The sequence below is a fragment of the Natator depressus genome, chromosome 17 (genome assembly GCF_965152275.1).
Source record: "Natator depressus isolate rNatDep1 chromosome 17, rNatDep2.hap1, whole genome shotgun sequence".
In the NCBI taxonomy this organism is placed as follows: domain Eukaryota; kingdom Metazoa; phylum Chordata; order Testudines; family Cheloniidae; genus Natator; species Natator depressus.
The window spans coordinates 17,283,292-17,303,752 of NC_134250.1; the positions used below are offsets into that span (position 1 = coordinate 17,283,292).

The 20,461-nt window shown below is 43.6% G+C and overlaps 1 protein-coding gene across 2 annotated transcripts in view; it reads left to right on the forward strand.

The window, feature by feature from the left end:
• Positions 1-299: 299 nt before the first annotated feature.
• ATP2A3 (ATPase sarcoplasmic/endoplasmic reticulum Ca2+ transporting 3) overlaps positions 300-20,461 on the forward strand; it is a 136,734-nt gene continuing 116,572 nt past the window's right edge. For both annotated transcript variants that reach the window (XM_074974788.1, XM_074974790.1), the window contains exon 1: positions 300-479. In XM_074974788.1, coding sequence (XP_074830889.1) covers positions 362-479 — 118 coding nt within the window. In that variant the 5' untranslated portion in view covers positions 300-361. The remainder of the gene's footprint in view (positions 480-20,461) is intronic.

The following is a 20,461-nucleotide window of genomic DNA, read 5'->3' on the forward strand; positions in this document are numbered from 1 at the left end:
CAGACCAGCTGCCCCCGCCCCCCCAACCCCCAGGAGCTGCCCCCCCCCGGATCCCTCAGACCAGCTGCCCCCGCCCCCCCAACACCCAGGAGCTGCCCCCCCCGGCTCCCTCAGACCAGCTGCCCCCCCCAACACCCAGGAGCTGCCCCCCCCCGGCTCCCTCAGACCAGCTGCCCCCCCCGGCTCCTAGGAGCTGCTGCCCCCCCCCCAACACCCAGGAGCTGCTGCCCCCCCCGGCTCCCAGACCAGCTTCCCCGCCCCCCCAACACCCTCACGCCCCGTCCGCCCGCCCGAAGTCCAGCGGCTGCGCCCCGGCTTTCCCCCGGCCCCGTCTCTCGGCGCAGTCCGGCGGCCCCGGGGCATGGAGAACGCGCACAGCTCGCCGGCGGCCGCGGTGCTGCAGCGCTTCGGGGTGCGGGAGAGCTGCGGGCTGAGCCCCGAGCAGGTCCGCCGGAGCCGGGAGAAGTACGGACCCAATGGTGAGTCTGCGCCGCGCGCGGGGCCCGGGCAGGAGGGGCACCTGTGTGCCTGAGGGGGGAGTAGCGGGTCCGGGGGTATCTGTAGGCTGGGGATAGAGGGGGAAGGAGGTGGGGGTATCTGTGGAGGGATAAGGGGAAAGGTGGGGAGGTAGAGGGTTTGGGGATATCTGGGGGCGGGGAAGGGGCGAGGTACCTGTGAGGGGAAAGGGGAGGTAGAGGGTTTGGGGGTATAGGGGAGGGAAGGGGCGAGGTATCTGAGGGAAAAGGGGAGGTAGAGGGTTTGGGGGATATCTGGGGGGAAAAGGGGTATCTGGGGGGATGGGTGAAGGTAGAGGGTTTGTGGGTACCTGGGGGGAAGGGATGAGGTACCTGTGAGGGAAAAGGGGAGGTAGAGGGTTTGGGGGCATCTGGGGGGATGGGTGGAGGTAGAGGGTTTGGGGGGGCATCTCTGGGGGGATACAGGGCAAGAGATGGGGAGCAAGTTGAGGGCATGGAGTGTGCGGGGGTTACCTTCAGGTATGGGGATGGTGTGTACGGCGGGAAAGGTGTTTATTAGATGTGGAAGTGGATCTGATTTAACGGGGAGAGGTGCTTTGACCTGTGTGTGTAGGATAATGGGCAGCAGGGTGAGGGATATATGGATTAAGAGATTTGGAGAGGGCTGTTAGGTTAAGGGGACATGGGTGTGGATGAAAGGATACAGGATGTTACCTTTGTCTTCAAGAGAAGTTTATGGTGAACTGGGGTAATTTATAGTGGAAGGCCAGCTGTATGATTAGGCTAATGGGGGAATGGGTTGAGGTTCGGGTCGGGGTTGGGGTTAAGGCATGGGCCGGTTACCTGTGTGATAGGCTGGGAATTGGTTATTTGTTAAACATTGATTAAGGAGAGAGCTTTTTGGTTTTGTAAAAATATTGCCTATGGAAACAGTAAATAAAATGAACACACCTTGATCAGCAGAGTAAGGACTGGGAAAGCAGGTCATTTGTGGGACAAGGGGAGAGAGAGGCTTGCTTGGGAGATGGGGAAGGATTGGTTGCTCTGTTGAGCATTAGGGCAAGGAGAGTGTAATCCACCCAAATCAATATTTGTTTAATTTAGGAGGCTCCCTAGAAGATCGGCTCCTCCCTAAACAGTATTTGCATATGTCAGTTACTTTTCACATAGCTCTGGATGGGTGGAGTTGTAGTGGATGATGGAGAGACTCTAGTGGTGGGGATATGGCAAGTAGGGTGTGGATGGGTTATGCTGTAAATCAGACTAAATTTGAAAGACAGTTTTTGAACATTGGCACATTTTTTATGTTTCTGTCAAAAAAGAAAAAAAACACTCAGAAAAACTATTAGTGAATGCAGACAAGGGAGTTCTGCTCTGATAGATTCACACCTTGGAAAGCCCACTCTTGATGCTTTTGCAGTTGATTTGGGCTTGGGAGGAAGAAGCCATTTCTAACTGACTTCTCATGATAAAAATCTATTCAGGTTGTTTGAATTATAAATATAGGGCTGGAGTAGTACTGGTGTAGGTCCATTGTCTCTAATGGAGCTAAGCCGTTGTATGCCAGCTGAGGATCTTGTGTGTGGTGGAAGAACTTAGTCCACATTTATCCTTGATGTAATGTTATCAATTTCAGTGGAGTTACACTTGGAGTAAATTTGGCCTACCGATTTCAAGGGCCTTATTTTAGTTTCTTCAATCCAACGGGAGTTCAAGATCACCAACAGATCTGAGTTGGTTCTTGTTGCTTCTAAGTTCTAGCCAGGGGTGCTGGAACAATTTTTGTAGTGCGGGGAGGGGGAGCGGCTGCTGATGGCAACCAAGTATCTGGTGTTTGTTGTTTCCATTTCAAGCCAAGAGTTGTGGTAGCACCCCCACCACCCCTCATTCCAACACCACTGGTTCTAGCACCCTTTAATCTGATCTTCATGTTTCTAGGTTAAGGAAAGTTCAGTCCAAATAAATTCTGGTAGGTGTTGCCCCATTGCATCTTTATTCCCTTTATAAAAAAAAAAATAGGCATGGAATATATACAAATCCTTACAGCTATGTTTACACAATGTTACCTGTTTCACTGGTAAAATTGCCATCCAGTTTTGCAGGTATCTATTTAATTGTCAAAGTCAGAACTTGAGTTGTTTGGCAATTTGCTTTCCTTCGATTAAATCAAATCATTTAGGGTCAAATCCTGAAGTCCTTCCTGCTCAATAATCTGCAGAAATCTCATTGCAATAAATGAATTTGAGGATTTGTCTCTGTTAGAGTGTTGTGGGGATAATGGTTGGGGGAACCATTCATGTAAAGGAGAATTACCATCGACTTCAGGAGCATCCTTGGGTGTTGAGTGCGGAATAGCACTTGAAGCACACTTCATTCAGCAGGAAATAAGGAACTCCACTGCCTCTGGTTCTAGATACTGTCTTCCTATTTTCATGGAAATTCGTCTTACTCCTTGAAAATCTGACAAGTAATTGTAAATAATTGCCGCTTACCATGTCTTGCCAAACCATTCTGTGCATTCACATGGACACGTGGGACTATATTAAAATGTCCTTCAGTACTGAGTGAGAAAAATACCCGGGTTCTATGATAATTTTACCCTCTTGTGGTACCGATTTGGCAGGAGTGGCCTGATCCAAAGTTCACTGATGTTAATGAGAATCTACTTAGGTCAATAAATATGACTTTGGCTCAGGCAATAGAGCAGTGGTTCTCAAACTTCATTGCACTGTGACCCTTTATGACAACAAAAATTACTACATGACCCAGGAGGGGGGGGGGACTGAAACCCTTAGCCCGCCCAAGCCCTGTCACACCTGGGTGGTCGGGGGCTAGAGCTGCCCAAGGACTTCTGCCTTGGGCGGGGGCATGTAACATTAGCACCGCTGACAAGGGCTGAAGCCTTTGGCTTTGGCCCTAGGCAGTGGGGCTTCGGCTTCAGCCCTGTGCCCCAGCAAGTCTAATACCAGCCTTGGCAATCCCATTAAAATAGGGTCATGATCCACTTTGGGGTCCCGACGCACAGCATTGTAGGTGCCCAGGGGTGCTGTGCTTCCAAAAGCAAAAGAGGCTGATAAAGAGCAAGATTTATAAGCTAAGAGAACAGGCAGAGTATTAAGTGGTCCTTGGATTTCATTAATTCTATCAAGCAATAGCTATTTAATATTGCCCTTTAGATAGGCGACCTGCCTTGATTGTGTTTCTGTCAGAAGCAGCAGGCTGTGAGCACTCTTTGACACCCAGTACATTTTTGGCTCCTTGGGCAATATTCTATTGCCGTAAATCTTCACCCAGGGCACTATTCATAATGCAAACAGTGAGTTGTAATGTGAGGCACAAGTGCTGAGAAGCTGTAAAGATGACAAGGCAACCATAAAAGTGAAACTGAAGTTTGTGATCATTTGTGGAACCCTTAGATGTGCCTGGACTTGTTATTTCCAGTACTCATATCTTACTGATGGATCTCACAAGCTATTAGCAGAAAGGCATATTTAAAAAGTTATGCAGGAAGGCACCCTGTAAAACTTGTATTGTTAAAAATTTGGGCCAAAATTTTCAAAACTAGATGTCTTACGTTAGGCTACTTAATCCATGTTTTTAGACAATCTGAATAAAAGTCTTTTTCAGAGGTGCTGAACACTCACAAATCCCACAGGCCACTTTTAGTTACGGCGCCTCAGAATGGATGTAGGAAGTTAACTTTAGGAACCCAGATTTGAAAGTGTTGGGCCTGGTATAACTGGAGAAGTCGTCCTAGGATAATAATTTTACATGTAGGGTTTGATTTGATAAATTGTCATGTTACCTAACATGGAGAAGTTAGATATTAACATTGGAATTAACTAGGGTGAAGAGGATTTGTGTTATCCCAGTGGTCAGCAGCCAAAATCTTTATCTTCTATGCCAGCAATGCAGCATCTGTGCAGAGCAGTTTGAGGTGAGAAGGAGAGACCCAGATCCCTGCACCTGTCAGGAACTGATTGTGGCAGAAAGGGGAGACTAATGATGCCCCAACCTCCTTCCAGATGAGTTGTCACAATGAAGCGCCATACCCCTGTGCTGCCTTGCTGGAGAGAGCCAGGGAGTCGGGGCAGGGGAGCTGTACCCAAGCCCCTGGGATGCTTTGCGAACACTACAGAGCCTGCTCCATGTGGGCTGAAGCACTGCTCCGCTGCAATATTACCACACCTGTTGTTTTACTGCCTGATGCAGGAAAGCACGTAAGCTCTTGCTTTATTTTAATCACGTGTTTAAGTCCCAGTGAAGTTGATGGGCCTTAAGCCTGTGCTTAAAGTTGAGCATAGGCTGAAGGGCTCTCCTAAATCGGGGCCAAGGTGAGTGGCTCTGTGGAGGGTAATATATAAAATCACTTTAAAGTAGCCCTTCAGCAGCATCTTGCACCTGCGGCTCTCAAAGTGTGTTGCAAACACCAATATAGCTCGCCACATCCCTGTGTTACATGTTACAGATGGAGGGAAACTGAAGCATGGGGAGGTTAAGGTACTTGCATAAGGTTGCATAGCAAGGCAGGGTTTGTTTTTTTTTCATGGTGGTGGGGGAGCAGAGCTTGGCTTTCCTGACTCCTGTTTTGATGCTTTAATTGCAAGAGCAACCCTCCTTTACCCTTGCTGGTTTCACTTTCTCATCCCCCTGTTTCATATCCTTTGCTTCCTTCTAAACCTGAAATCAAACTGCCAGTTTTGTTGTGTATCGTGATCTAAACTATAGATACATAATCCATCTGATAAAGAATCTTCTAATAAACATTATAGGCCTGTTTTCTTGTTTTTCTCCCTCTATAGGTATATTGTTGTGCTGCTGAGGCTTTTCAGAGCCATAACATCTGTAGCTGAGCCCAAACATTTAAATCTAAGGCGCTATCAATGGTGGTTGCATTTTATGTTTAATAATAATATCCTTCTTTAGCATAAAATTGTTTTTTCAATTCCAGTCCTCACATTTAAACTTGTAGGAAGAAATGGAGAGAGGACCTGTGTATTAAATATCTCCAATTAGTGGCATGGCAGCAAAACTGTAAGATATGGATTTATGGGGCCTTTTTGTTTTTTAAAAAAGGGGAGGGGGTTGTGTTCTTGTTTCATAATATCATCGTTGTTGTTTTTTCTGCAAAGCAACCTACAAAAGATGCAGATCTCACCATTGCAGTTGTAAAAGTGCTTGGGAATCTGCAAACAAAATCTTAACAAATGAATACTTTGCAGTGTTTCCACTTGTCTGGTCCAGATAATTCCCTCCTCCTTCCGCCATTGCTTTTAAACCACAGGTTCTTTTAAAAAAAATGCAAATCTATTATAACGAGCTACTGTTTCTAGAATGCATGGTATGGAATGTGATAGAAATGCAAAAATATTTCTTGCTCTTTCCAGGTTTAAAACCAAAGGCCTGATACACCCCGTCACTACTCTATTGTATTGACGTAACTTAGTTAATTATAGTGGAGTTACATGATGGACAGTCGGGCCCCAAACAACTGTTTGTTTAGGAAGATTAATGTTATTTTTTAATCTAAATAGTTTTCCTATTTGAAAATGGGCACAAATTTAGGGCTTGGTCCTGCAAACTCTTAGGCATATGCATAATTTTGCTCCCATCATTAGTCGTTGACGTCAGTGGGGTGTGAGTGTAGTCACACATGTACTTGAATGTTTGCAGGATGGGGCCCTAATGTGTTTTGTATAAATGATTTTGTTGGGATGCAGGAGTCCCTCTGGCAAATGGGAAAATCATTATTTCATCAACTTTTAATTTGAAATAAATAAACCTGCTTGTTCAGACTCTTTCTCTGGGTCATCCCCGTGGTTTTATTCATCAGCTTCTTTACTGGAATCGTCCAGTGGATGCATGCTGAAATCTACGCCTGAATTTTCTAAACCCTGGCACATTTCAACAAAAGGCTTTATTACTAGCCTTGGCAGAATTTGATTTTTAATTTCAACAGGGCAAGTCAATATTCACGGTTATCAATTGCAGTTTTCACAGCTGCACAAAATTATGAGTTTTAAGCATTTTTTTCAATTTTTATCAGTGTAAATTTTTGCAGTTGTAGGAAATTATTATGGGGAAGAAGGCTCAAGCAATAATTAATGACAGTGGACATTGAGATTCAAAAAATTAAAGCTTTGTAATGTTAAAACACACACTGTTGACATCACATATCAAAATACACAAAATAAATATCAGTATTTTTCTTTCTTTGTCTACCTGTAAATTTCAGTGATCATCAATGGAAATTTTTTCCCCTCGTTTTGTCTGTGTGTATGGTGAAATCAGTGTTTACTGACATTTAGTGACAACAATCTTATCCTTCCAAGCTTATTTATTACTAATAATATTACTCTTAAGCATGACCATAGCCCTATAGCGGTCCAAAGAAGTTTTCATATTAATTAGTTGGGATTTATCTTTATAATTTGATTTTTCTGACTCTGGGTTTTGTTTGGAAAGAGGAATTCTGCTTAGTGTTTGAAATGGTGATGGTGGCTAACTGTGCCAGATCCTGCTTCTTGGGGACTAAGAGGGGAGAAAGATGACAGAGGAAACATACCCATCAGAACCAAGGCTTGAAATAGAGGGGCATGGTATTGCAACAACATCACTGTTCTCTGTTGATATTCATGCATTTATGGATAGGGTTGTGTGATGAACTGTATTGGTTTTATGCTGTTCGAACATCAGCACAGCTTTGAGCTGTTAAGAAAACAAAACAGATTGACACAGAGGTTAAGTTTGTAAGAAGCAGTGGCACGATGCACTTGACTTTTAGATGAACTCATTTTATTTTCTTTCTAACATCATATAGTTGAGTGTGCATGTGTGTGTTATATATAATATAGCCTATGTTATATATATTTGCTAACATATTGAATTAATTATAGGCAATTACTAACCAGCCAAGGTTACATTCAGACTCTCTCTCAACAGTAAGAGATTCTGTATCACTCTAAAATATTTAGCTTCCTGAGATGCTAGTAGGAAGAGGAAAAGCACCATTTTTTTTTCATTTTCTGACTCATCCAACTCTGCTCTCCATTCCTCTGTGCATCGCCCACCTTTTCCACCCCCAAAGCACACGCTGAACAGTCTGATTCATAAACATGCCCCCTCCCCCCCCATTCTCTTCCCTCAGGAGAAATGCTGATGCATTAAAACATCTTGAGTGCCTGAAAATCTATGTAGATACTAAACTCTATTCCTCTAATCGGGCAACAGAAAATCCAGGTTTTGATTTCTTTTTCCACTTGATAATACCTGTCTTGGTTTATGTTTTCAGAAAAAATTATTTGCGAAGAGGCTAACCTCAGAAAACTTAAACTCTCTCATTTCTGTCTCAGTGCTGCAGCATTTTAACATATACTATATGAATTAGGAAAGAAGTAATTAGTTGCATTATTGTAAATAGCCATTTGTGCATGTAGGATCTGTGGGTGTGTGGAGTTACTAGTGTTAATTTTTCTTCTGCTGTTGGCCATTCTTCCCCATACTTACTTTGTTAATTTACATTAGTAGCACAGTGTTGCCCAGTAAAACTCCACCTATTTTTTTATGAAAATCTGCTTGTCTTGAGACCATCATGAAGAGAGCTATACAAAATATTTTTGGTAAAATGCCAGACCATGTGGCACTCTCCAGGTCTTGGGGTGCCTTCTAAACTCAGACTGGGTTTGCTGACACCTTTGTGACTCTGAGCCAGTTTATGCACATCCCAACATTTATGGCTGTTTTGCTTTGAGAATTTGGTTTCTTAACCCATCGTGGTTTGAAACCATTATTTCCTGTAACTCTGAGGAGGGGTTGGTAAACTTAGCCCAGGTTCAGCAAAACACTTTGTACAGGGCCATTTCTCAAAAGAATGTTTACACTTATCCCGGTGAAGCAAAATCGAACTTTAATAAACTTCAGCCTGTTGGATCTGAAATGCTGAGGGCTGTGTGCCTTAGGTACAATATGATGAGTGTTTTTCACCTTCAGATCTGTGGATCTGAACCCACTTCTTCAGTTAGAGTTCTAGAATCAGAACTAGAATGAACTTACTTGCTGGGTCAGCTGTGGTGATTGCAACTCCATCATAATTGGAGAGAGAAGTATGATACAGTGGTTAAAGCACAGGGTGAGATGTCAAGAGATCAGCATTCTAATCCCAGCTCTATGACTGACCTGTTGGGTTGGCAAGTCATTTCCCTGTTCTGTCCCTCAGTTTTGCCACTTTACAGACAAGAGTGTCTCTCAGCACTCTGGTGATGTATTAATTCATTAATGTTTGCAAAAACACTTTGAAATTATTGATGGAAGAGTCAAGCAAGTCAGTTACAAAGTAAGAAATTTGCATACAACAATGTGGTGATGTCATCTGCAGGTAAACTGAATACTTATAGAAACAGAGTTTGGGGGATAAATGGATTATATTGCAATGGTCCACACAACTGCATTATTTGCATAGGTCATGTAAAGTATCCATAACAAAACAATAAATTCCCGCGTAATGACCTTGACTCTTTATTATGTGAGAGATTGTCTATATTAATGTTGCACCCTGAGCCAATTGTTCAACATGTTTCCCGCCTACTTCTAGTAATTTTTACTCTGCTGTCTCCAAACAACTGCATGTCTGCTTACTCTTACTTTTATTAAAGATGGTTTGGTTTATTTTTTTAATCACTTCAATTTGATAGATTCCGTTTTAGGCAAGTGAGTTGTGTTTCTGGTGACTCTCCCAAAAGTTCTCTCTAGAACTTGTTTAAAAAACACCAGTGATTTTTGGAGGAAAATTTATAGAATGTAAACGGTCATTAAAAATTTCCCACAAAAAGGGTTAGGTTTTTCAGTGCAAAATTGAAGGTTTTTGAAAACCATTTTTCGTTTTAAAAATATTGGGTTTGTTTTTTCCATCCCAAAACTGTAAAAATTCATTAAAATACTTTTTTTTCCCTGCAAAAAGAAATTTCATTTCCATTAAAATTACTCCACCCCAACTGCTACTGAGCTTTCTTCAGCAACATCTGTGTCTGATAGAGGTGGAATTGAACCAAATATCTACCGTATGAACATCCCCGATTTTAAGGATATTTTTATCTGAGTCAAGAAATTTATGGCGCCAGCACATCCCTGTTAGCTAGTTCCATCCTTTTGAAGTGATTGGGCCACTTGACTGTGCCTTAATATACAATTTGAAAGACACAAATATCCTCAGGAGGCAGAGGGTGGGTGTGGGAGCTGTTATGTCCGGTGACTCTTTATAAACCTCTCTATGTATAAACCTTGTCCTGATATTGCAATGGGGCTGTACACTGATTGGAGTCCCTTTGCAGGGTCAGCGCCTTGTTCACTACACTCAGAATTCCTATGCGGATTCTTATAGGAGGGAAGAATTATCCAGCTTGACTCTAATCTCGATGGCAACACATCTTTAAGAAGCTGCAAACCACATATGTGCTCCAGAATTTTATGCAGGCAAGATTGTGCTGGACCATGGTCTGAAGCTATGTTAGCAAGCAGAATTGTTAGGGGGACGAAATGCTGCGAAAATGGTTCTAGCCTGGGTATAATAAATTGCAAGGCTTATTTTACAAGTCACTGGTATAAATGGCATAAGTGGTCTGGCATTGAAATACTGTTTATGGATACTGTGACAAAGTTCCTGCTCTACCTTGGTGGGTCTTGCGCTTATTGGTGGATTTGCTTGCCTTGGAGCTTCACGGCAGCCCTCAGCTTGGCCGTTTTTCTGAATTCACAGTCCAGGTCGACTCCTCCTGTGTCTGACCAGGAGTTGGGAGGATTTGGGGGGAACCCGGGCCTGCCCTCTACTCCAGGTTCCAGCCCAGGGCCCTGTGGAATGCAGCTGTCTAGAGTGCCTCTTGGAACAGCTGTGCGACAGCTACAACTCCCTGGGCTACTTCCCCATGGCCTCCTCTTTATCCACACCATAGGACCTTCCTCCTGGTGTCTGATCATGCTTGTACACCTCAGTCCTCCAACAGTCTGCGTTCTCACTCTCAGCTCCTCGTGCCTCTTGCTCCCAGCTCCTCACGCGCACACCACAAACTGAAGTGAGCGCCTTTTTAAAACCCAGGTGCCCTGATTAGCCTTAATTGATTCTAGCAGCTTCTTGATTGGCTGCAGGTGTTCTAATCAGCCTGTCTTAATTGTCTCCAGAAGGTTCCTGATTGTTCTGGAACCTTCCCTGTTATCTTACCCAGGGAAAAGGGACCTACTTAGCCTGGGGCTAATATATCTGCCTTCTGTTACTCTCCTATAGCCATCTGGCCCGACCCTGTTACAATACATACAGCATGTACTTGTATTTTTGGCTGCACCTGTTATCCACAAGCGCTCTATAACTTTCCAAACAACTGTTTTTTTCCCCCTTTGCTGCACTGGTGTCTAATGATGGGAGCTGAACTGAACATCTACAAATTTCATAAAACAAGCCTGTAACATCCATTTGACTTGTAAGCGATCAGACGTTTTCCTGTGTTTTATGTTCTAGCCATAACACAAAGATGCTTTCACTTATGAGGTTCTAACAATGGGATATATTGGATAACCCTGGTTATAAAGTAGACATCCGGGAGAAGGCAACATTTTCCCCACAGCCAACACGAACAAATAGAATTCAGTCGGGGTTAACCCTTGTCATCGCTTAGAAATGTTCTTCAGGCTCTGAAATTCTAAGCAAAGTGAGGTTCGTTCAAATGCCCAAACTAAAGCCCTGGTTGAGGTCACTAGGAGTCCATGTGCTTTGCATCAGGTCTCAGGGTATGATTTTTTCCCAGCAGTACTGAGTGCTCACAGCTCCATTTGAAGTCAGCGAGATCTGGAGGAGCTCAGCAACTCCGGAAAAATCAGCTCTTTAAAATATTTTCAAAATAGGTAGAGGCTGATGATGGTGGGAAAGATTTAAGAACTGTATCTAAAGCACACACCAAAAAAAAGGACCTTTCTTGGTGCTTTTTGAGGAGGACAGTGTTGGGATTCAGTGCAAATATTGCTATGTCAAAAAACTAGCGTGTTAAACCGCCTGCTATCCCCTCCAAGAAAATGCATCACACAGTCCTCTTGTGATATTATGAAACATAGTGAATTGCTGAGCCGAACTTTCAGAATAACTTAGTCCCCATTGAAGCATCAAAATAACTGGCCAGATTTTTAAACAGCCTCAGCTTCTTGGGTGCTGAGCTCTCTTGAAAATCTGGCCCGTAGTGCTTATGACATTGAGATTGGCAGTTGTATCAAGGGCCTGCCCAATGTGGTTATTGCGCTGCTCTGGCAGAGTCCTGAGGGGCAAGACTCTCTCTCTCATTCTTGACCTTCAAGAGCTGTTAATCCAGGTGATTTTTCCCTGCAGATGAGTGTCTAGTAGGGGCTGAGTAGGGAGCACTAAGAGATTACTAGAAATGCTGGTCTAGATCTCTAAAAAGTCACGACACACACACATGTTGCATGTTTGTTCAGCACACTGAATACAGTGGTGGGAGCTGGCTCAGAAGGTCTAATGTAGGTGTCAGTTTCCTGCACATCTCTTTTACGCAGCCACCATAGTAGGTTTGTATTTAATTAGCAAGTGGGAATGCATGGCACTCATGTCCTCACTCCATCCTAAGGCTTTGAAGTTCACAGCTGACTAGCTGTAGCTGAACTTCTTTACAAGTTCTATGGTGTGAATAGTCTCTCAGATGTTGTCTCTGGGGATTCCCACACCTCCCTCTCTTTCCGATTTGTATACTCTTGTAGGAGGAGGATATAGTCTTCTGAGGACTTCCTCTCCAGATTCCTGACCAGGTACCTGAAACAATCTGAAAAGAGATTTCCTCCAAAGAATCCTTCCCTGGGTTTAATACTGAACAAAGAGTATGTGGGGATGGGTCTTAAAGGCTGAAACTTTCAAAACGGTTTAGGGCATTTGGATGCTCAATTCCCATTAAAATTATTCCCCTGGGGGGCTTTAAAAATTTTGGTTTAGGAAGGGGTTGTGTACATGGGGAAATTTACTGGTACAACTATTCTAGTATAATTGTACCCGTATAACTCCACAGGTGGACACTTATATTCTTAAAGTTTCCGGATGTAGATGAGCCCTAAAGTGTGCACCCAATGTTCTATAGATGAACTCAAAGACGCTCATAGGGAGCGGGAGCTACAGCACACAACTATGGAGTCTCAGTATCTTGTTTTTAAGGAGCTATGGGGTAGAATTGGGGTCCAGCAGATCATCGGTATCTCACCATTGACTTCGCAGATGCCATTTGGGAGGGGCAAGCAGGTATCTTTTAAACACTGGTGCTCAAAATTATTTGTTGTTTGTATTGTGGTAGTGCGTATAAGGCCAGGGTCTCATTGTGCTAGGTACTGTACAAACACAGAACAAAAAGATGGTTCCTGCCCCAAAGAGTTTATAATCATACTTTTATTTTAATTACATTTGTTGTTAGTGAGTTTGTGTAACCCCCCAGCATGGTGCACTGGAAACTGACTGGCACCTGGCACTTGCTCTAATTGTAATAGGAGAAAGAGAGTGAGTGAGATAGGAGAGTGCTGTTTTCTAGGACAGTTTGTCTGATGTGGTTTATTTTAATAACTAGTTAGCAAAGCCTGTCCCACAGAGAGAGGCAATTGGAAGGGGAGGGACAAAGCTTGTGAGTTGACTAATTTGCTGGGCTGACTTTATAGTTTTCTCAGAGCTGCAGATGATACCGAGTTGCCAGCTTCATGATATTATTGAGAACCACGATTACAGGTTGGAGTTTTTAAAGCTCCCCATGATTGTCTGGAAAAAGCTGGGTTTTTTCATTGCTTTTTGCCCTTTATAATATATAAATGGCTGCCCCTTCCCTTTGGGTCTCCAAGTGGGATCGAAGCCGGGCTGCCCTCCCTAAAGCTGGCTGCCTGTTAGTCTCTAAGGTGCCACAAGTACTCCTTTTCTTTTTGCGAATACAGACTAACACGGCTGCTACTCTGAAATCTGAAATTACTCAACCTGTATGTCCCAGGCAGGAGAAAGTGAGAAGGCAGGGCGGCTGTTAGGATGGAGGAATGTGGCAGGGATGAGGGGGAGAATGCAAAGGACTTTGAATCAGGGCAGGATGGGAAAACGTTGAGGGGAAAGAGCAGGAGGCTGCAGTTGGGCAGGAGACTGTGGGGAAGCCTGGAAGGACGTTGGGGCAGGACAGGGTGGGAGATTGTCAGGAGGGTCTGAACAGGGGAGGATCTAGGAGCCTGAGGAGAGAGACGGGCAGGGGATGGAGAGTGATAGAAGGGCAGCTTCCCTGCTCCCCAGAGATTAGGGGAAGGAAAGTGCAAAACCCCTATGAGCAATTGGCTGAGGGGTGGGGTGGGGGCATGGCTGCATTGTTGAGTGTGCATGGAAGGCTGAATTTTCAATATGAAGTGATTGCACACAAATTGGGGCTGGGGGCAAGGTAACTAAAGGCACAAAAAAACCAGTGACAGACCAATACTCCTCCACTCCATTTATTATTATTCACGTGGTTTTTTAAAATTCTTAATGTTGCTGGTCCTGGGAGTGAGATCTGTAACAGTGACCTCCATTTAAAAAAAAAAAAGGGGGGGGGGCCAAAATCTGTTGCAACTTATTACCGACTGCTCCAATAATCACTTTATAAAACGAGTAGCAAAGGTATAAGTTGCAAGTCCAGAAATGTTCAGTAACTGGAGCTGAAAAGCTGTAAAGAGAAATGTGGTTACTTGAGTATTTCCATGACGTGTGCCTCTGTGTGCGAGAAATGCTCCTGAGTCGTGGTTTAATCCTGTTGTTTTAACCATTTAAAGGAATGCTGCAAAGACCAAACCTTTTCCCATGCTGTGAAAAATCCATCCAGTTTTCTTTAATGCTGCCTTGCCAGTCTTGTTAACAGCCATGCAGTAGCCAGTGTGCATTGGGAGAAAGCTATTACGTGCATATGATTTCAAGGTCAAGCTTAGGCCTGTTTATAAGATGTGGTTAACACTTTGACAAGTGTCGTGGTAGCCCAGTTAGGGGAATGAAGTCAATAAATTGGCTTTTTATTAATAATTCTTATTAAGGGGCAGACTTTGAACCCTTTACTCACTTGACTAGTCCCATTGCAGTTATCAGGACTGTTCACGTGAGTCAGACACATCAGTGAGGTCAATGTTGTTGAGAAGTGTGAAGAAGGGGTTAAAAATCTGTCCCTAATCTAACATTTTACCTAGGAGGACAGTTATTTTCTCTCCTGAAGTAAGCTCGCCTCGCACTGGCTTTCACTAGGCCATCAACCTCTTGTCCAGAATTAGCGTCGGTTAACTTTCACAGTATAAAGAGACTGGGGGTGGAAACCAACATGAAAATTCCTAGAAATTGTCATCTTTATTTTGCTGTCATTTTCAGACTTTTGGGCCAAATCTGCTGCTGATGTAACCAGGTGTATCTCCAGTAACGTCAGCAAACTGGCTAGATATCAATGACCTAACATTAATGGAGCTGGGTTCCACTTACGGCAGTGGTAAAACTGGCTCTTTCTGCCGTTGACTACTCGTGGTGGAAGAGTCTGTGAACTGGGGAATGCAGTATCAGATTGGTCAAAACTGAGATCCTGGCCACTTGTGGCCATTAAAGACTGTTACACTTTTTGCCAAGAGTAGGAGTTGTAAACCCAGTCAGTGTCTTAGCCAGATTCTAATTTAGATAACTATGTTCTGCCAACCTACAATTCCCCTACTCCCTGAAGTTTAAATGATACTATTCTTCTTTTTATCATTGTTTCTATTGCTATATGTCATTAACAGCTTCCAAGTTCCACCCCAATGGTAGCTATGTTCCCATAGCAGATGAAACCATTTGTGAGTTCCTCTAATATATTAAAAATTATAAAACAGTTTGGTATTCAAATAAAAGGACCTAATTAAATGTAAATTTCCTTTCTTGCGTGAACAAGAAGAGCTGTGCTAATTTACGGATTTGCAATGACAGGGGCTAGAAGTGAGAAGAAACTGGGAAGGATTAGAATGGATAAAAACAAGGAAATGTTGCATGTTTCTCAGTGTGGGATGCCTAGTGGAGTGTCAGAGCTTGTGCTCTGTGTTTTAGCCATCGTTATATTTTGACTGTTATGTACTCAGTTCTGACGGCGTGACTTTATAGAAGGAAATCCTCTTCTTGCTCTCACTGTGTCCACTGTGTCCCTTGGTTCCTGTCCCTGACATTAGCCTGCTTGTATTTTTGAATCTGGTATTTCCTGGTGTTTTCAGTGATTACATATTTTTAGTACATTCTAATCATGGGGTTGGTGGGGAGGGAAGATAATAAATTTTAAGGAACGAACATATGATTTTAACCGTTCAGCTTTGTGGGGACATGTGAAAAGTTTGATTTCCATGGTAAATGTAAAATAAAGTGGGATTAGGAAAACATATTTGTGGTTCTAAGTGCTAGAGGGTTAACCCCTTCTCTGAGGTGGGGCTTTTCAGGGACATTCAGAAAATTGAGCTGATTAGCACAGGATGGGTCTAGGACAACTGAGTTCCAATCTTGCTACACCACTGACTTGCTAAAGTAGCCTTAGACAAGTCACTTAACATGTTAATAAAGGGGCAGATATTTAATTGGTTTAATTAGTTAATGCTGTATGCATGCTAAGCATTATTGACTAGGACGAATGGTTGCCAGGTTGTCTGCACTGCCCTTCAGGGCTGAAGAGGTGTACAGAGAGGTTTTTACGTGATGGCCTCTGTTTGATCAGAAACCCAGGCACTACTACGTAATCTCTGACTGGGAATTCTGAATGCTCTTTTTCAGACGTGTGAAAATACATCTTGATGGCGGAGGGTTCTGAGTGAATGACATGGGTTCTAGCACTGTGAATATGCCGGGTAGCTGCATGGGCTGTGACTTAATAGTTAATAGTTACGTCGCTTTGAAACTCTGTTTGGTAGCGGGAGAGTGTGGAAAATCTTGTTCCAAGAAGTGCAGTTATGCTGGATAATTGGCCTCAGACCTCTGGACTGGGCAATTCATACAAGGTCTGTGGTGGTCGAGGTGTAGGGTATCCAGCGTAGTTGGGCATTTGCAAAGAAAGGGACTTTGTCCTTTCAGGGCACTGTGTAAGGTGCCACTGTTCAGGCAGATTGAGGATGAATTTTGGACAAGCGATGAGAGAGTTACAAGCCACTGGAGTCTAGTACTGAAGAATTCATTTGACCACCCTACGTTGGGGACAACTTGTTGTGACATGACACGCAGATGGCATAGTGGCGAATGCAATATACCTTTGCCTCCATTCTACTTTATTTTCAAAAGCTGTGGGGATTTTACCAGCACAACTCCCATTAACTTTAACAGGGGCTAAGCGGCTAACTTCTCACATCACTTTGAAAATTTGGTAGGTATGATGTTCGGGTTCAAGTGTGCTACTCTTCTGGGTTCCTTGTTTTTTGAGCGGGGTTGTGGAATAAGCTAGCGCTGTGGCTTCGCAACCCATCTGCCCCTTCTTTAATTTCATTTTTGTGAAAACAAATAAATTCCTAAACTTTCTATAATACGCAGTCCTGTTTCCTTCTCTCTCAAGCACAAGGGGACATCCAGCTATGTGACACCTGAATGGGGACTACATAAAGCAGAAGAGAAAATTATATCTAAATACAGGATCTTTATTTGCATTAATTGCAAAGCAGCTTTGCCATCTCACATAAACAAGATGTGCCCTGTAGAAAAAGGTTTGTGAAGGCAAATTCTTCTTCAGCTGGTCTTTATGTAATACTGTATTGCGGAACAGCAGGGAGTCCCACTAATGCAGAAGCTGCCGGACTTTCCTTTTAAATGAAGCTGTTGGCAATACCGCTGGCAGTTACATTTTTTTTTCGTTGAGCATCTGAGCATCAGCAAAGTCTGTAAAGTTAATATCTGCCAGCTAAGCGGCTAGCCCCCAGATCTTGGTTTAAAATCAAACATCAGCTGTCACAAGGTGACATGGCCGAGGCATGTAACTGCAGAATGCTCACTCCCACATGCACAGTTCCCACAGCTGTGAAAACAATTGCCTCTAACATCTTTCTGTACTATGTGTGATCCAAGTCATCTGGCATGGGCACTAATTCTACTGGTCTTGTCAATGGAGCCTGTGCTAGTGTAACCAGCTTATTTGCTTGTTTCAGTTTCCGTGTCGGCCTTCCATTGTTCCTCCTTGTGCATTGGCTTATAATGTAACCTTGTTTGTTGGTATTATGTATGGACATTGCTCTCTGCTGCTGTGGGCCAGCCTTAGTCTACTGACATTTTTTCATAAACCTGACAAATTAACAAGCCTGCATCTGTCTTGGTCTTTTATTATTTATTGTTTGTTCATTATTTGAACTTCAGAAATTGTCCTCTCAGTCAAAAGTCTAGCTAAGCACTGAAAGTTCCCCTTGCCGACTAATTCAGTGCATATGAGCTTCATTTGCAGATGTGCGGTCTCTGCATTCAGACGTAACAAAGAAACAGCATCAGTTGATCCTAGCCTTAAAATCAAAGGCCCTTACTGTGCAAAGCATTAAGCGTCCTCGGCTTCCAAAGACATCAGTGGGAGCTGAGGGCACTTAAGTGCTCCATAGGAAATGCTCAGCACCTTGCAAGGTTGGCTGGATCCTAGCAATGTGGTGCTTTGGACTAGCTACCAAAGGCAGGCATGTACAGAGTCTGCCACAGCTTTCAAGTTAGGGAACCTGGGTTTCTGAGATTAGGCAGTGATCTGGCTAATGCTGGTCTGACGCTTCTAGATCCAGATTAATTTGGTTTCAGTTCCTGCAGACGACGACCCAGCATCATGTTGTGTGTAACCCAAGTAACTGTTGAGCCCCGTTTTAAATTCTGGTTCTGGGGAGCAGACCCTTGCCTACTTTGTGACTAGATGAATTGAAGGAGACTTATTTTCTTGTGCTTTGTTACCAAACTTATAGCAGTGACTAAAAATTGAGGATGGATGCCTTGCTGCCCACACTTTCCCCCACCTCCGTACAATTGTCTGCTAGTTAAGGTGTTAGGTTTTCGGCATATATCAATTAGGCAGTGCTTCGCACTCATGTGAATAATAAAAAGTGTTTTATACACACACATTCCTCTATTGAGAAGCATATGATGAATGTGAATTAATAGAATGTATCTCTGGTTTCAGAGTAGCAGCCGTGTTAGTCTGTATCCGCAAAAAGAAAATAATAATATCACCGTGCATTGCAAGAATGCTGTATATGTTGTCTCATTTCTGTTTCCGCAGCCAGGGCCTCAGAATGTGTGAGAGCCTGCCTATCGCTCCATACACAAAGGCAAATCTGGCTGACGTGGCAGATCTGCAGAGCTATAGAGTAAGCTTGTGGATGTGGGTTCCAGTGTCCAGGAGCTTCCGGCCCTTCAAATTCTGCCCCCCCATAGAACAAAACTGCAGTATCTCTGCTGCTGAGCTGGGAGGTACGATTTGCTCCTTAGAAAGGTGGCGGGAATCGAGGGGATATGCAACTCACTGGAGTCTCTTGGATGTCTAAACTGGTCACTCCTTTCTAACCAAGGTTATGTCTTTATTGGCCTATGCATTTGTGGTGGCCATGGACAAGTCCTCTCCAGTGGCAAATGAAAATGGCTGATTTGTAAGATCCAGGGAAAGAGCAAACCGACGTTTTGAATGCATGATTCTGTAGCGGAAATGTGAGGGAGGTAGTGGTGCTGACCACCCAGGTTAGTAGGGAGAGGCACAGACCGGTGAATTGGACAGAGGGAAAATAGCCATTAGATCGTTTCAGCAATCCTGAGTTTTCAGGAGGGTGGATATTGATGCAAAGCTGGGCAGCCTCCGATGTGAGCCCATTCCTGTTGATTTTGGAAACAGGCCTGTTTGCAGTCATCATTGTTAAAATTAGCTGGGGAAAATGCAAATATGCCGTTGTATCCCTTCGTTCACCTTCAGGAGGTGAAAACAAACCAATCCAACATGGAGCAACTTAATCTGAAGATTAATCGGTAGCAACAGTCACACTGTCTCCTATGCCTGTCAGAGTCCTGGACCACGTGTAAAATAAACTGAAATGTGTGGTGTTGGCTAATTCTGTCATGTCACTTTCCAGCTAGATCGCCTGCTGTGAAACAAAGTGGGGGGAAAACACGTATCCGCAGTAGTCTCTGGTGGAAGGGAGAGCCCATTATTTTGATAAGTACTTACAAATTGCCTAGCAAACTTTACATGTCTGTCCAGTTTTTTTTGTTCCATTTTGTAACCTCCAAGTCAACAAAGGGTCTAAAATAAGGGAAATGTGGTGAGTGAATGGAAAAATGAAAACAACCCAGCTGTGCAGCGTATCGGGCAGGAAACCTGCAGAGCACTTATAAAGTTGCAGTGTCAACGTTGAAATGAAACATTTGCTACTGCTCACAAATCGGATTTTTTTTAAAAAAATCCTCTTTGAGGGCAAGATTGAGGTCTTAAGTTTCTGGGTTTTTTGTTTGCTAAGGTATGTGGGGTATTTTGGTTTCTAAGGGTTTTTAAAAATTATTATTGATTCAATCTCCTTGTATTTTTCTCGTGCGTTAACATTCCCAAGGGTGAGGTATTTTAGGTACTAATGGTATCGGTGCAAAGTTGAGTGAGCACCATTAACTTTTCCATGAAGAATGGGGGTGGGGTGGGGAGAGGGAATCCCTGTCTTGTTCTTTGGGTTTTAAGTATCTAAAAGAGTATCGAGTGTCTAAAAGATCTAACCTATGGGCTGGGTCAGGCATAGGGTAGTGTTGAATCCATGACGGCCTCTGTTACACTAGAACCATGGGGCTTTGGCTGAAAACTAGTTAGTTTTTCTGTAGAATTGGCAAGTGGCCTTTCTCTCCAGATCCCTCTCTTTCCCCCTAGGATCATAGAATTCCCCCCCCCCCCAGATGTGTATGTGCCCTTTGTTTTGTGCACCTGCCTGTCTAGGGATAGTGGGGGGGATCCTATTTAGAACCCACTTGGTTTGGACAGGAGATCAGAGGG